The 16,256-nt window shown below is 42.3% G+C and overlaps 1 protein-coding gene across 5 annotated transcripts in view; it reads right to left on the bottom strand.

The window, feature by feature from the left end:
- Window positions 1–16,256, bottom strand: part of fhdc1 (FH2 domain containing 1) — a 148,363-nt gene that overhangs the window by 9,990 nt on the left and 122,117 nt on the right. For all 5 annotated transcript variants that reach the window (XM_060827560.1, XM_060827553.1, XM_060827591.1 and 2 more), the window contains exons 6-10: window positions 6,256–6,341; window positions 3,315–3,415; window positions 2,118–2,188; window positions 1,914–2,021; window positions 1,052–1,122 (exon numbers count right to left, since the gene is read on the bottom strand). In XM_060827560.1, coding sequence (XP_060683543.1) covers window positions 1,052–1,122; window positions 1,914–2,021; window positions 2,118–2,188; window positions 3,315–3,415; window positions 6,256–6,341 — 437 coding nt within the window. The remainder of the gene's footprint in view (window positions 1–1,051; window positions 1,123–1,913; window positions 2,022–2,117; window positions 2,189–3,314; window positions 3,416–6,255; window positions 6,342–16,256) is intronic.

The following is a 16,256-nucleotide window of genomic DNA, read 5'->3' as shown; positions in this document are numbered from 1 at the left end:
TCCATTTAATTTTAATCCTCAATTATCGACTTAAAATTAGTTCAACAACATTTGTGCAGCAATGTCATCACTTGAGGTTTTCTATTTAATCACATCCCATTTGCATGTTCTCCGTTAGTGAACAATGACTCAGACCAGGGTAAGGTTCCATCAGTAATGGTGAAACCAAACCCAAAATAGAATGGAAAACAACTCCAGCAAATTCTGAAAGTCATAAATAAAATCCGAAAATTCTGGAAACACATAGAAATGTCTCTTGATCTGAGACCAAAAATTCAACTAACAATTCAATGATTGAATGAGTAAGTTAGTTATGCCCCAGAAACGCATCGTTTAACCTATCACTAACCTATCATTTAACCTATCATTTAATCCATCATTAACCTATTTTTAACCTATCATTTAAACTATCGCTTAACCTACCATTAACCTATCATTTAACCTATTGTTTAACTTATCATTAACCTATCATTTAACTATCGTTTAACCTATCATTAACCTATTGTTTAACCTACCATTAACCTATCATTGGTAAGAGGTTATGGTACACCATGATGCTCAGACCCAAAGGTGAGGTGCATTTTTGTGAATCTAACCTGTACTGGTAGCTTTTATCTAGCATGAATATCCAGGTAATGACAAAGCTAAGCACTGTTAATGTTTGCATAGTAGACTCCAGGTACGTGATGGAAACAAAAGGAATAATAATAAACACAACCACTTCATTTATCCCACCTGCAAGTTGACATTGGTTATGGAATAGTTGGAAAGCGTGCGTGACCTAAAGATTATCAGGTGTGTCTGCCAAAGTTTGTTTTTAAAATATGAATTATCTGAGGTTTATTTATGACTTCTCTTTGGACAAATTTATAATTTGGTAGCTATCTGCTTTGTCTGTTTTGACCTGACGTTTGTTTCCTAATCTTTGATCTGAATGTGTGTGTGTGTGTGTGTGTGTGTGTGTGTGTGTGTGTGTGTGTGTGTGTGTGTGTGTGTGTGTGTGTGTGAGAGAGAGAGAGGAGGAACCGAAAATTACAACTTAATGCCTTACCTTGCTGCCTCCTGGACATGCTTCAGCTTCTCAGGGAAAACTGAAAGGTTGGCGTCCTTTTTTTGAGCTTCCTATTGGACAAAAAGACCATTGTTACTGGCTTCTATTTACAAATACAAAGGGGAATAATTGAGACAATTGAAACCACATTTCATCTTCCTTTCTGTTAGTCAACTTGCGTCAGAACTTTTTCCGATGTGCTGAGTGAAAAGTGAATTATGCTTTCCCGGACCTAATGGCGTATCTTATCTGAAGGTTAACCATAGAGTCATAGAGATGTACAGCGTGGAAACAGACCCTTCGGTCCAACCTGTCCATGCTGACCTGATATCCCAACCCAATCTAGTCCCACCTGCCAGCACCCGGCCCATATCTCTCCAAACCCTTCCTATTCATATACCCATCCATACGCCTCTTAAATGCTGTAATTGTACCAGCCCCCACCACTTCCTCTGACAGCTCATTCTATACATGCACTACCTTCTGCATGAAAATGTTGCCCCTTAGGTCTCTTTTATATCTTTCCCATCTCACCCTAAACCTATGGCCTCTCGTTCTGGACTCCCCAACCCCATGGAAGAGACTTTGTCATTTATCCCATCCCATGCCCCTCATAATTTTATAAACCTGTATAAGGTCACCCCTCAGCCTCCGATGCTCCAGGGAAAACAGCCTATTCAACCACTCCCTAGAGCTCAAATCCGAGACGGATTTTCAATGATTTATGATGGGAAATTGCTGTCCAGTTCTGAGCTGATTCCCAGGAAAATGGGAATCTCTTCATTTCCTACCCCCTCCCCATGCAAAGTGTAATTAACTTGAGCACTGTTACGGACACCACAAGTAATGCCTGAATACAGACCAGAACAACAAAGTGCAGCAAGTTCATTCCTGGTTTGTTTGCCTTTGTGTCTGCAAGCTTCAGTAATGAAGAGAGCTTGAAGCCCACAGCGTTCCCAGCATGACCTCCCTAATGAGAAATGAGAAAGATGCCATCCATGAGAAAGAACCATTTGTATAGGTATTAAAAATAAAACAAGAAAAAACTCGATTATAAATCACTTACAGCATTCATGATATTGCCGGCCTGCAGAACCAAATGCAGAATTGCATGTAGTTCCTCACACGCCATCAATTCTGAAAAATGTTAATAAGGTACAAAGCTCAGTTAGACACCAAAAGGCACTGCCAATGGATTGTGAAGCAGACACCAGCATTTTTAGAACTTTGCAACTGAAATATTCCCAGTTTCTTAATCAACAAATGCAGGCATGAGGCAGACATCCACTCAGATCGAAAACCCAACTTCTGAGAAAAACAATTCATCCTCTGGCCTACTCCCTCCACATCGGAAAGGTTGGACAACCTTTTGAGGTCAGGCTCCTTTGGCAATACATACTTTAGATTGGATTTGATTAGATTCTCTACAGTGTGAAAACAGGCCCTTCGGCCCAACAAGTCCACACCTAAGAGTAACCCATCCAGACCCATTTCCCTCTGACTAATGCAACTAACATTATGGGACAATTTAGCACGGCCAATTCAGCTGACCTGCACATCTCCGGATTGTGGGAGGAAACCTACGCAGACATGGGGAGAATGTGCAAACTCCATAGAGACAGTCACGCAAGGCAGGAATCGAACCCAGGTCCCTGGTGCTGTGAGGCAGCAGTGCTAACCACTGAGCCACCATGCCGCCCAAACTTCACTTCACTTCACTTAAGCCTATTCTATTCATGCACAAGTCTAACCAGTGCACATTGACAGTACAAACAATAAATGTGATAATCACAGCTGAGCCCAATGTGTCCTCACCAGGTGTTCACACACATTTGATTTGATTTATTCCTGTCACGTGTATCGAGGTACAGTGAAAAGTGTGGTCTTATGTACTTTACGGGCAGATCCTACTATACAAGTGCATCGGGGGAACAGAACAGAGTGCAGGATACAATATTGTAGCTGCTGAAAAGGTGTAGTGAGCGATCAACATTAATGTTAAAGAGGTCCTTTCAAAAATCTGATAACATACAGCTGCAGCAGGGCCTGATGGATTACAGTCAGAAATAAGACCCACACCAAAACTATAATCCCAGTCCCGGATAATCAAGTGGAAAGGCTGGATTCACAGCCATTTTTCGACCATGCATTAAAACAAATATATCGCATTGCAGAACATTACAAACTTTAAAAAATATATATTGATCCTTCCGAAGTGAGTAGACGACTGGCACTTGAGGATTGTGCCAGGTGGACTGAATACCTTTTGTGGCTGTTCGGATTGCTCTCATTTCTTTGTAGAGAGTGAAGCAGGCAGGAGAAAATTCTTCTTTAAGAACCATAGCCTCTACCCTCAGGGCATAGCTGCAAACCAGAAAAATCATGATCTGTGTTTCATTACACATTTGTATATTCCATTTGCACACATTTGTATATTAATATAGAGCACAGGCTGGGTGAAAATTTGTTTACACATAAAACTGTGGGGTGGGGTGGGGTGGGGGTCCAGTTGCCAGGCACCACGTCCCCATTGGTGTCATTGAAGAACAAGACACAGGTCACATAAAACCAGAAGACATGGGTGTAGAAGCAGGCAATTCGGCCCCTTCAAACTTCGCTAACATTCAGTGAGATTGTGGCTGATCTGATCTGACTTGTCTCCCTTTCCCAATAATCCTGGATTCCCTAACTGGTGAGAATCTGTCTGTCCCACCCCTGAATGTACTTAATGAACTGGCCTCTATAATCTTCTGCAGAATAGAGTTCTACAGAATCATTATCCTTTTAGAGAAGAAATTCCTCCTCATCTTTGTCTTCAGTTTGCAACCCCTCAATCTTACATTGTACCCTCTGATTCTAGACTCTTCCTCAAGGGGAAACAGTCTCTCTACATCTAATCTGTCAATCCCTCTGAGAATTATATATGTTTCTATATGAGATCATCTCTCATGCATCCAATTTCCAATCAGTACAGACACAGCTTACTCATAAGGAAATCTACCCGCCTCCCCCTCCCGCCCCATACCTAGGGTCAATCTTGTGAACCTTCTCTGGACTGCCTCCCCTGTCACTATATTGCTCCTTAGATAAGGGAACCAAAACTGTTCACAGTATTCCGATTATGGTCTGACGCATGTCTTGTATCGTCTTAGCAAAACCTTCCGACTTTTATATACCATTCCTTTTGAAATAAAGACCAACATTTCATTTCTCTTCCCTGTTACCCTGACAAATCTTTTGAGGTTAATGCATGAGGACTCTCAAATCAAAAAATGAGACAACTTTCTAGTCTTTCCCAAATTAAATAATATTCAGCTCCTCTGTTCTTACTGCTAAAACGCATAACCTCATATTTTTCCACATTATATTCCATCTGCTGTGTTTTTGCCCATTCACTTAAATTGTTTCTAATCCCTACATTGATTTTTTGTGTCATCTGCACTAATTGCTTTCCCACCTACTTCTGTGTCATCTGCAAACTTGGCAATAATACTATACATTCATTTCCCTTTTCCAAATCATTAATATGTATTCTAAATAATTGTGGCCCCAATATTGATCTAAGTGGAACAAACACAAAATGCTGGAGAAACTCAGCAGATCCGCAACATCTGTAAAGAGAGAAACAGCATTGACATTTCAAGACCAATATGACTCTTCTTCAGAAACTGACCCAGGTGGCACTCTACAACTTACAAGGTTGCCATTCTGAAAATGCCCCGCTTATATTAACTCTCTTTATTCTATTAGTTAGCCAATCCTCTACCCTGCTAATACAATATTGCCAATAACATGGACTCATCTTTTTCACATAGTCTAACATACTATACCTTATTGAATGTCTTCTGGAAATTCAAGTATCCTTCATCTAATCATTCCACTTCATCTATTTGTTCATTATTTCTTTAACAATCGGAATATATTTGTCAGGCAGGATTAACCCCTTCATGAAGTGATATTGTCTCTGTTTGATCATATTATATATTTGATATTACGAGCTTTCTAATAGTTTTGAACATTTCCCAATGACAGGTTAAGCTAATCTGTTTGTCTTCTCTTTATGAATAAGGGTGTTACACTGGGAGTTTTCCAATCCTCTGGGACTCTTCCAGAGACCAAGGATTCTTGGAAGACTACAATCTGTGCATCCAGAATCTCTTTAGACACTTCCTTTCATATTCTAGGATGCAGCCCGCCAGGTCTAGGAAAATGATTAACCTTATGCCCCATTAGTTTCCCTTAGTAGTTTTTCTCTAATGATACTTACTGTATTTTCTCACCTCCTTTTGCCCCTTGATTATTTAGGATTTTTGGATGCTATTGGTGTCGTTTACCATGAAGATTGATGTAAAGTAATCAGTCAACTCCTCTGGTATTTCCTTGTTTCCCCATTATTATTTTCCCAGTCGCATTCTCAAAGGGGCCTATGTTCATTATTGCTTCTCTCTTCCTTTTCATCTATTTAAAGAAGCACTTACAGTCTATTTTGAAATTACTAGTTTGCCCTCATAGTTTAGTTCCTCCCTCTTTATTATTTGTGATCATCTTTTTTTGGCTTCTAAAACTTTCCCAGGTCTCAGGCAGAGCACTAAACTTTGCAAAGTTGTCTATTTTTTAATCAATTCAATACTGTGCTCAACTTCCTTGGTGAACCATAGTCAGTTTAACTCGTTCCTAGAATCTTTCTTCATCAGTGGGAATGGTGAGTCGGGAGCGAGCTGCTTAAATATCTTTCTTCATCAGTGGGAATGGTGAGTCGGGAGCGAGCTGCTTAAATATCTTTCTTCATCAGTGGGAATGGTGAGTCAGGAGCGAGCTGCTTAAATATCTTTCATTGTTCCTCAACTGTTTTTCTGCTGAACCCTTTTCTCCCCCCACCCACTCTCGCCAACTCTGCCCTCTTCTCTATTTCATTACACTTACTTAAGTAAACACAGATGTTTCCAACCCAAGTTTCACACCCTCAAACGGAGTACTAAATTCTACCATGTTATGGTCACTGTTTCCTAGTGGATATTTTACTCCTGAGATCATTTGTTAAACCTGCCTTATGATGCATTAATAGATCCAAACTAGTCTGATTTCTGGTTGGATCTATAATTCGAAGCTTGTGATGAACATGTGCTTACAATCAATGTAGTCAGTAAAGTTGAAACAAATCATAGCCCCTTGATTTTGTTCAGAGCAGTGTCATGTTATCTTACCTTGGCACATGCAGCAGCAGGACCATGAATGAATCTGCAAGTGATAACTTGTTCACATCATCTTTGAAGGCTTGCAACCTCTTTACCTGCGGGATTGACATGTTACTCAATGGATACTCTCACTTTTTGTTATGGAAATTAATGAGAAAAAAAACTTGTCAATTATTGGCACGTTTTAAGGTATGCCTTGTTGTGAAAGCCAAACACAATAATAAAAAAAGGGTGCAAGTGATACCCACTGAATTGCAAAATCATCCAAATCTTACAGCGCAGAAGACCTTGTGGCCCAGCATGTCCATGCTGGCTTTCTACAAGAGAAACTCACATTACCCTCCTGTCTCCATATCCCTGCAATTTCTTTTCCAAGTGTTTTTTCCATAAATCTTAATCAAAACTGCTTCCAGTGGATTCCCAAGGAATGTACTCCAGATTCTAACCACTCCCCGTGAAAACATTTCTCCTCATGTAAACCACACGCTCACAGAGACACAGAGACGTACAGCATGGAGACAGACCCTTCGGTCCAACTCATCCATGCCAACCCGATATCCTAACCTAATCTAGTCTTATTTGCCATATCCCTCCAAATCCTTCCTATTCCTATACCCATCCAGATGCCTTTTAAATGTTGCAATTGTACCAGCCTCCACCACTTCCTCTGTCAGCTCATTCCATACACGTACCACCCTCTGCGTGAAAACGTTGCCGCTTAGGTCTCTTTTAAACCTTTTGCCTCTCCCTTCAAACCTATACCCTCTAGTTTTGGACTTCCCCCACCCCAGGGAAAAGACTTCATTTGTTTACCCTATCCATGCTCATCACGATTTCATAAGCCTCTATAAAGTCACCCCTCAGCCTCTGATGCTCCAGGGAAAACAGCCCCAGCCTGTTCAGCCTCTCCCTGTAGCTCAAATCCTCCAACCCTGGCAACTTCCTTGTAAATCTTTTCTGAAGCCTTTCAAGTTTCACAACATCCTTCCTATAGCAGGGAGACCAGAATTGAATGCAGTATTCCAACAACAGCCTAGCCAATATCCTGTACAGCCGCAACAAGACCTCGCAACCCCAGTACTCAATGCACTGACCAATAAAGGAAAGCATACCAAATGCCATCTTCACTATCCTACCTATCTGCAACTCCACTTTCAAGGAGCTATGAACCTGCACTCCAAGGTCTCTTTGTTCAGCAACATTTCCTAGGACCTTACCATTAAGTGTATAAGTCCTGCCCTGATTTGCCTTTCCAAAATGTAACAGCTCACATTTATCTAAATTAATCTCCATCTTCCACCATTAGCCCAACTGATCAAGATCCTGTTGTAATCTGAGGTAATCTTTTTCGCTGTCCACTACACCTCCAATTTTGGTGTCATCTGCAAACTTACTGACTATACTTCCTATGTTCACAGCTAAATCATTTATATAAATGACGAAAAGCAATGGACCCAGCACCGATCCTTGTGACACACCAGTGTCAGAGGCCTCCAGTCTGAAACGCAATGATCCACCACCACCCTCTGTCTTCTAGCTTCAAGCCAGTTCTGTCTTCAAATAGCTAGTCCTCCCTCTATTCGTGTGACCTGACCACGCCAACCAGTCTCCCATGTGGAACCTTTTCCACTGCCTTATTGAGGCCTATGTAGATCATGGGTGGTGCTTGTCTCATTCACCTTAAATTGGCAATGTCCGGTTTTTCATCCTTCTGCCAAAAGGGAACAGTTTCTCTTTATCTACCTTTCTGGTTTTCTTTGATCACTTCTCTTCTGAACTATCTCTTCTCCTAAAAAGACCAACTCCAAATTCTCCAATCCATCTTTATCGAAGGAAGTCTTTATCCCTGAAACCATTCTCTTACGTCTTCCTGCACCTATTCAAAAGCGTCCTAATTCTTGGAAATTGCATTGCACAGGGTTACCCAGTTGGGGCTGATTCAGTGGTTTATAAGAATCATCATGATTTCTTAGTTTTGGATTCCACGTGTCTATTTACAAAGCTCAACTTCCCAGATGCCTTTTTAGGGACCTCATAACATGCATGCATAAAGACCCAACTCTCTCTCTGTTCCTCCAACTCCTCTAGAATGGTTTCCTATAGTTTATCAATTACTTTGGCAGAATCAACCTTGAATATTGTTGAAAGGGGAGACGTGTTGTAGAAGCTTTTTCTCTTGTACTCATGGACAAATGCAGGAGTACCGACTCTTACAGGGTCACATCTCTGTCTATTACCAACACTTAGAAGAACATATTGTTGATTCAAGCAGCCAATGGTTTTGACAAGTGAGCCAATGAACGTTTTGATATGAGATGTGCCTACTCTACCTCAAATTACCCATGAAAAATTGAAGCAAGGAATTACTTTTGGTATTATGGGACCACTTCAACAACTGCTTGCATTTTATATATCTATTAAATGTATACAAATTGCTCAAAATTACTTTACAGAACTGTAACAGAAGAAAGAAAGAGATATGAGAAAGGATGATGAAATAAAAGAGATGGGGAGTGAAAAATGGTGAGGTGGAATGATTCAGTAAAGGAATCTGATTGTGAGGCCTTTATGATCGAAGGAAAGGTAGCCATTTTCAAACAACCATCAGATTGGTGTATGGTGTATCATTACCATACATGTGGAAACTGAGTGTGTGCCCTTCAATAAGGGGTAACATGTTGGTGAAGAACCAAGAAGGGAACCTAAATAACTCCTTAGTGGCTTGATGTTAGCAGGACTTATACACTTAATGGCAAGGTCCTAGGGAGTGTTGCTGAACAAAGGGACCTTGGAGTGCAGGTTCATAGCTCCTTGAAAGTGGAGTCGCAGGTAGATAGGATAGTGAAGAAGGCGTTTAGTATGCTTTCCTTTATTGGTCAGAGTATTGAGTACAGGAGTTGGGAGATCATGTTGCGGCTGTACAGGACATTGGTTAGGCCACTGTTGGAAATATGCATGCAAATCCTTTTGGAAGGATGTTGTGAAACCTGAAAGGGTTCAGAAAAGATTTACAAGGATGTTGCCAGGGTTGGAGGATCTGAGCTACAGGGAGAGGCTGAACAGGCTGGGGCTGTTTTCCCTGGAGCGTCGGAGGCTGAGGGGTGACCTTATAGAGATTTACAAAATCATGAGGGGCATGGGGAGGGTAAATAGACAAGGTATTTTCCCTGAGGTGGGTGAGTCCAGAACTAGAGGGTTAGGGTGAGAGGGGAAAGATATAAAAGAGACCTAAGGGGCAACTTTTTCACGCAGAGGGTGGTGGTGTGTGTGGAATGAGCTGCCAGAGGATGTGGTGGAGGCTGGGTACAATTACAACATTTAAGAGGCATTTGGATGGGTATATGAATAGGAAGGGTTTGGAGAGATATGGGCCGGGTGCTGGCAGGTGGGACTAGATTGGGTTGGGATATCTGGTCGGCAATCAGGTTGGACTGAAGGGTCTGTTTCAGTGCTGTACACCTCTATGACTCTATAACAGGTTAAGCAAGCTGGATCACACTGTTATCGTGCAGTGGTATGTTCAATAACAGGATGCTGCCATGAATACAGAATAACATTTTACCCACCATGCAGTTCAGCCACGGTGTCACTGAATTTCAGTGCTTGTGCAGTGCCAGGTATACAGGCTGCACAGCCCAATAATCTGCCAGTCATCAATAACATATTGTTGTGGCTGATCATAACCAGCACAGTACAGGCTGGACTCAACCAGCTCACTATTTCGGCACTGACAAGAAAAGACACCTTTTGGTGAAACTTCACATCTGGCACTCATCAGAACAATTCACAACTCAGCAGGAAAACCAAACACATCTGCTGCATGAGGAGTGTGCTGATTTGCTGGTTAGTGGACTCTGACTGGTAGAGGTTGCCATGGAGATTGCATCAATTAATGATGGTCACCAGTTAACTGCCAGATTGTGTTTAAACTGTCAATCGGGTTGACAACTTTGAGTGGACAAGGCACTGCCTTAAGAAATGAACCTGTCATCTACTTGGTGGCACTGAAACAGGCACTCTCCCAATCCAAGTGCTTGTTCACCAAATAAACTCACTCTCATGCACTGATTATCTGATACGGATTGTCTCTATCTCCTTGGGAGGCCACTAGCAAAGCCGAGAGGTTTTCCTGATCAGCCTTCTGAGAATGTGGGAGAGGGCACTGTTGGTATGATCAGCAAGTTTGCAGATGACACGAAGATTGGTGGAGTAGCAGAAAGCATAAGGAACTGTCAAAGACTACAGGAGGATATAGACAGACTGGAGAGTTGGGCGGAAAAGTGGCAGATGGATTTCAATCCAGACAAATGTGAGGTGATGCATTTAGGCAAGATTAATTCTAGAGCAAATTATACAATGAACAGAAGAGCCTTGGGAAAAATTGATGGGCAGAGAGATCTGGGAGTACAGGTCCATTGTACCCTGAAGGTTGCTGCAAAGGTGGATAGAGTGGTCAAGAAGGCATATAGTATGCTTGCCTTCATTGGACGGGGTATTGAGTATAAAAGCTGGCAGGTCATGTTAAAATTGTACAAGACATTTGTTCAGCCGCATTTAGAATACTGTGTACAGTTCTGGTCGCCACATTACCGAAAGGATGTGGACGCTTTGGACAGGGTGCAGAGAAGGTTTACGAGGATGTTGCCTGGTATGGAAGGTGCTAGCTATGAAGACAGGTTGAGTAGGTTAGGTTTGTTTTCATTAGAAAAAAGGAGATTGAGGAGGGACCTGATTGAGGTTTACAAAATCATGAAGGGTATAGACAGGGTGGATAGAGACTAGCTTTTTCCCAGGGTGAGGATTCAATAACGAGAGGTCATGCTCTCAAGGTGAGAGGTGGAAAGTTTAAGGGGGATACACGCGGTAAGTACTTCACACACAGAGGGGGGTGGGTGTCTGGAATGCGTTGCCAGCAGAGGTGGTAGAGGCAGGCACGGTAGATTCATTTAAGATGCGTCTGGACAGATACATGAGTAGGTGGGGAGCAGATGCTTAGGAATTGGGTGACAGGTTTAGACAGTACATTTGGGTCGGCTCAGGCTTAGAGGGCTGTTAATTTTCTTTGTTCTTTCTTTGTTCTAGCCATGTAGCTTCTATTTAATCCACAAGCTAACAACTGCTGTCGACTCAGGGATAATGAGTGTCAGTTAGATCAATAATTCCTGGTGACCAGAAATCCCACATCAGCTTAACTGGGGGCCTGGTAGTTTGGTTTCCCCAGTGCCAGTGAATTTACACGGGACTTTGTCCATCATTCAGCCACAGCTCCCACTGCCATGCGCTGCATAAACTCTATCCTCGAGAAGACACGGGAGAAGCAAGGAGTAAGACACTTTGGAGATGGTACTGGACAGGAGGGAGGAGAGAAGTGAGGGCCAGAACTTTCTAGAGTAGATGTTAGATTGGATGAGAGAAAATGGTAGAGGAGTGAATGAAGGGAACAGCCAGTTCAGCTCTGGGTCAGGAGAGAACAACATAACTAATAATTGTAGTTAGAATCCATATAGTGTGAAAACAGGGCATTTCGCCCATTTCAACTCTCCAAACAGCAACCCACCCAGGGCCCAGCCTCCTGCAATCGTGCATTTCCCATGGCTAATCCACCTCACCTGGACACGATGGGCAATTTAGCAAGGCCAATCCATCTGAACTGGAGCCCCCAGAGGAAATCCATGCAGGCACAGGGAGAATGTGCAAAATCCACATAGACAGTCACCCAAGGGTGGAATTGAACCTGGGTAACCTATTGCTGTTAGACAGCAGTGTTGACCAGTGAACCACCATAACACCTCAAAGTCTGGTTGGGGTTTTTGACCTCAGATAGAATCTGTGGGTCTCGGAGTTGACTTCGGCATATATTCACCAGAATTATATTGAGATTAAAGGCTTTAAATTATGAGGGAAGACTGTTTAGACTCAGATTGTAGCTCTTTGAGAAGGGGCAGAATGGTGGTTCAGTGGTTAGCGCTGTTGCCTGACAGCACTAGGGACCTGGGTTCGGTTCTAGTCTTGACCAACTGACTGTGTGGAGTTTGCACGTTCTCCCGTGTCTGCATGGGTTTCCTCCAGGTGCTCCGGTTTCCTCCCACAGTCCAAAGATGTGCAGGTTAGGTGGACTGGCCATGCTAAATTGCCCGTAGTGTTCAGGAATGTGTAGGCTAGGTGTATCAGCTAGGGGAAACGCAGGGTTACTTGGATAGGGTAGGAGGATGGGTCTGGGTGGGATGCTCTATGGAGGATTGGTATGGCTGTAGGGGATAGTCTTACAATTCCAGGGTGATGTCAGGAAGTCTTCTCCATAGTAACGAAATCTGGAACCTGCCTTCCCATAGAACAACGACTGGTCAGCCAATTCAAAATTTCAAATCAAAGTATTCGATTCTTCCTGAGAATACTGGGCTGGATTTTATCATCTTCTACAAGCAATTCAGCATCTACACTTTTGACTTGATAATTAGCAAGTGACTGGGATGATTCAGAGGGCCAAGCCGAATATGGATCGATTAAAGACCTTCAGTCAGCAGCTCCCACACTGTGGCTGGAGTGTAACCCACCAGATTTCCCCAGTCCCTAATGCCACCTATGGGGCAGAAATGCCCTCCAAACTATCAACGGTCCTGAAACAGGATTACCACATGCCACACCTGACCCAACACTTCAGCCAGCAGCTAATACAATATAGTCCATAGAACTGAGTTGGGGACATGGAGTTAAGGTGCCAATCAGTCACAATCAAAGTAAATGGTTAGAACAGGCTGAGAGACAGCACAGCCAACGTTTATTCCCATAAACAGTTAGAGATACAGGTCCTACACACCTGTCTTTCAAAATCTAATAGATTAGCATGTCAAAAAATTGTTTTTTTAAACTAAGGGGTGGTAATGGTGGGGAAAAAAACAACTAAACATGGTGTGAAGAGGTACACATAAAACAGATGGGCAAGAGATTCAGAGATACACGTGCAAGTAACAGACAGTGCTGAAGGTGCTACGTATCAGTAAGAGACAGGGCTGAAGGTGCTACACATAAATAAGACACGGTGCTGAAAATTCCACAGCTACATTGAAGACAGGACTGAAGATGTTACGTCTGACTAAAAGGCAGTGCTGAAGTTGCAAAACTTCGGTAAGTGACAGGGCTGAGGATGCAACATATCAGTAAGAGACAGTGCTGAATATGTTACATATCAGTAAGAGACAGTGCTGAGGATGATACATGTAAGTCAGAGACAGTGCTGAAGATGGTACATATCAGTAAGAGACAGTGCTGAAGATGTTACATATCAGTAAGAGACAGTGCAGACGATGCTGTATGTACATGGGAAACAGGGCAGAAGATGTTACGCCTGACTAAAAGACAGTGCTGAAGTTGCAAAAGTTCGGTAAGAGACAGTGCTGAAGATGCTACATGTAAGTTAGACACAGTGCTGAAGATGCTACACATGAATAAGAGACAGTGCTGAAGATTCTACATCTACGTTGGAGACAGGACTGAAGATGTTACGTCTGACTAAATGATAGTGCTGCAGTTGCAAAAGTTCGGTAAGTGACAGGGCTGAGGATGCAACATGTAAGTAACAGACAGTGCTGAATATGTTACATATCAGTAAGGGACAGTGCTGAAGATGGTACATATCAGTATGAGGAAGTGCTGAAGATGCTACATACAAGTAAGAGACAGTGCTGAAGATGGTACATATCAGTAAGAGACAGTGCTGAAGATGGCACATGTAAGTAAGAGATAGTGCTGAAGATGCTACATACAATTATGAGACAGTGCTGAAGATGCTACATATGAGCGAGAGAAAATGCTGAAGATGCTACATATCAGTAAGAGACTGTGCTGAAGATGCAACATATCAGAAAGAGACAGTGCTGACTATGCTACATGTAAGTTAGACACAGTGCTACAGGTGCTACATATGAGTGAGAGACAGTGCTGAAAATTCTACATGTACGTGGGAGACAGGGCTGAGGATGTTAGGTCTGACTAAAAGACAGTGCTGAAGGTAAGAAACAGGGCTGAGGATGCTAAATATACGTAAGAGACAGTGCTGAACATGTTACATATCAGTAAGAGACAGCGCTGAAGATGGTACATGTAAGTAAGAGACAGTGCTGAAGATGGTACATATCAGTAAGAGACTGTGCTGAAGATGCAACATATCAGAAAGAGACAGTGCTGACTATGCTACATGTAATGTTAGACACAGTGCTACAGGTGCTACATATGAGTGAGAGACAGTGCTGAAAATTCTACATGTACGTGGGAGACAGGGCTGAGGATGTTAGGTCTGACTAAAAGACAGTGCTGAAGGTAAGAAACAGGGCTGAGGATGCTAAATATACGTAAGAGACAGTGCTGAACATGTTACATATCAGTAAGACACAGCGCTGAAGATGGTACATGTAAGTAAGAGACAGTGCTGCAGATGGTACATATCAGTAAGAGACAGTGCTGAAGATGCTATATATCAGTAAGAAACAGTGCGGACGATGCTATATGTACGTGGGAAACAGGGCTGAAGATCTTACATCTGACTAAAAGACAGTGCTGAAGTTGCAAATGTTCGGTAAGAGACAGTGCTGAAGATGGTACATATCAGAAAGAGACAGTGCTGAAGATGGTACATATCAATAAGAGACAGTGCTGAAGATGGTACATATCAGAAAGAGACAGTGCTGAAGGTGCTACATATCAATAAGAGACAGTGCTGAAGATGGTACATATCAGTAAGAGACAGTGCTGAAGATGGTACATATCAGAAAGAGACAGTGCTGAAGATGGTACATATCAGAAAGAGACAGTGCTGAAGATGGTACATATAATTAAGAGACTGGGCTGAAGATGCTACATATAAGTAAGAGACTGGGCTGAAGATGCTACATGCAAGTTAGACACAGTGCTGAAGGTGCTACACATGAATAAGAGACAGTGCTGAAGATTCTACATCTACGTTGGAGACAGGACTGAAGATGTTACGTCTGACTAAATGATAGTGCTGCAGTTGCAAAAGTTCGGTAAGTGACAGGGCTGAGGATGCAACATGTAAGTAACAGACAGTGCTGAATATGTTACATATCAGTAAGGGACAGTGCTGAAGATGGTACATATCAGTATGAGGAAGTGCTGAAGATGCTACATATCAGTAAGAGATAGTGCTGAAGATGGTACATATAAGTAAGACACAGTGCTGAATATGAAACTTACCACAAAGAGACAGTGCTGAAGATGGTATATACAATTATGAGACAGTGCTGAAGATGCTAAATTTGAGTAAGAGACAGTGCTGAAGATGCTACATGTACGTAAGAGACAGTGCTGAAGATGGTACATATCAGTAAGAGACAGTGCTGAAGATGGTACATATCAGTAAGAGACAGTGCTGAAGATGCAACATATAAGTAAGAGACAGTGCTGAAGGTGCTACATGTAAGTAAGCGACAGTGCTGAAGATGTGACATATAAGTAAGAGACAGTGGTGAATATGGTACATATAAGTAAGAGACAGTGCTGAAGATGCTACATATCAGTAAGAGACATTGCTGAAGATTCTACATCTACGTTGGAGACAGGACTGAAGATGTTACGTCTGACTAAATGATAGTGCTGCAGTTGAAATAGTTCGGTGAGTGACAGTGATGAGGATGCTACATATAAGTAAGAGACAGTGCTGAATATGTTACATATCAGTAAGTGACAGTGCTGAAGATGGTACATATCAGTATGAGAAAGTGCTGAAGATGCTACATATAAGTAAGTGACAGTGCTGAAGATGGCACATGTAAGTAAGAGATAGTGCTGAAGATGCTACATACAATTATGAGACAGTGCTGAAGATGCTACATATGAGCAAGAGACAGTGCTGAAGATGGTACATATCAGTAAGATACAATGCTGAAAATGCTACATATCAGAAAGAGACAGTGCTGACTATGCTACATGTAAGTTAGACACAGTGCTACAGGTGCTACACATGAGTGAGAGACAGTGCTGAAAATTCTACATGT

This window comes from Hemiscyllium ocellatum, chromosome 1 (assembly GCF_020745735.1).
Source record: "Hemiscyllium ocellatum isolate sHemOce1 chromosome 1, sHemOce1.pat.X.cur, whole genome shotgun sequence".
Classification (NCBI taxonomy): domain Eukaryota; kingdom Metazoa; phylum Chordata; class Chondrichthyes; order Orectolobiformes; family Hemiscylliidae; genus Hemiscyllium; species Hemiscyllium ocellatum.
The sequence above is the reverse complement of the archived record's forward strand: the minus strand, read 5'-3'. Positions and strand labels throughout refer to the sequence as shown.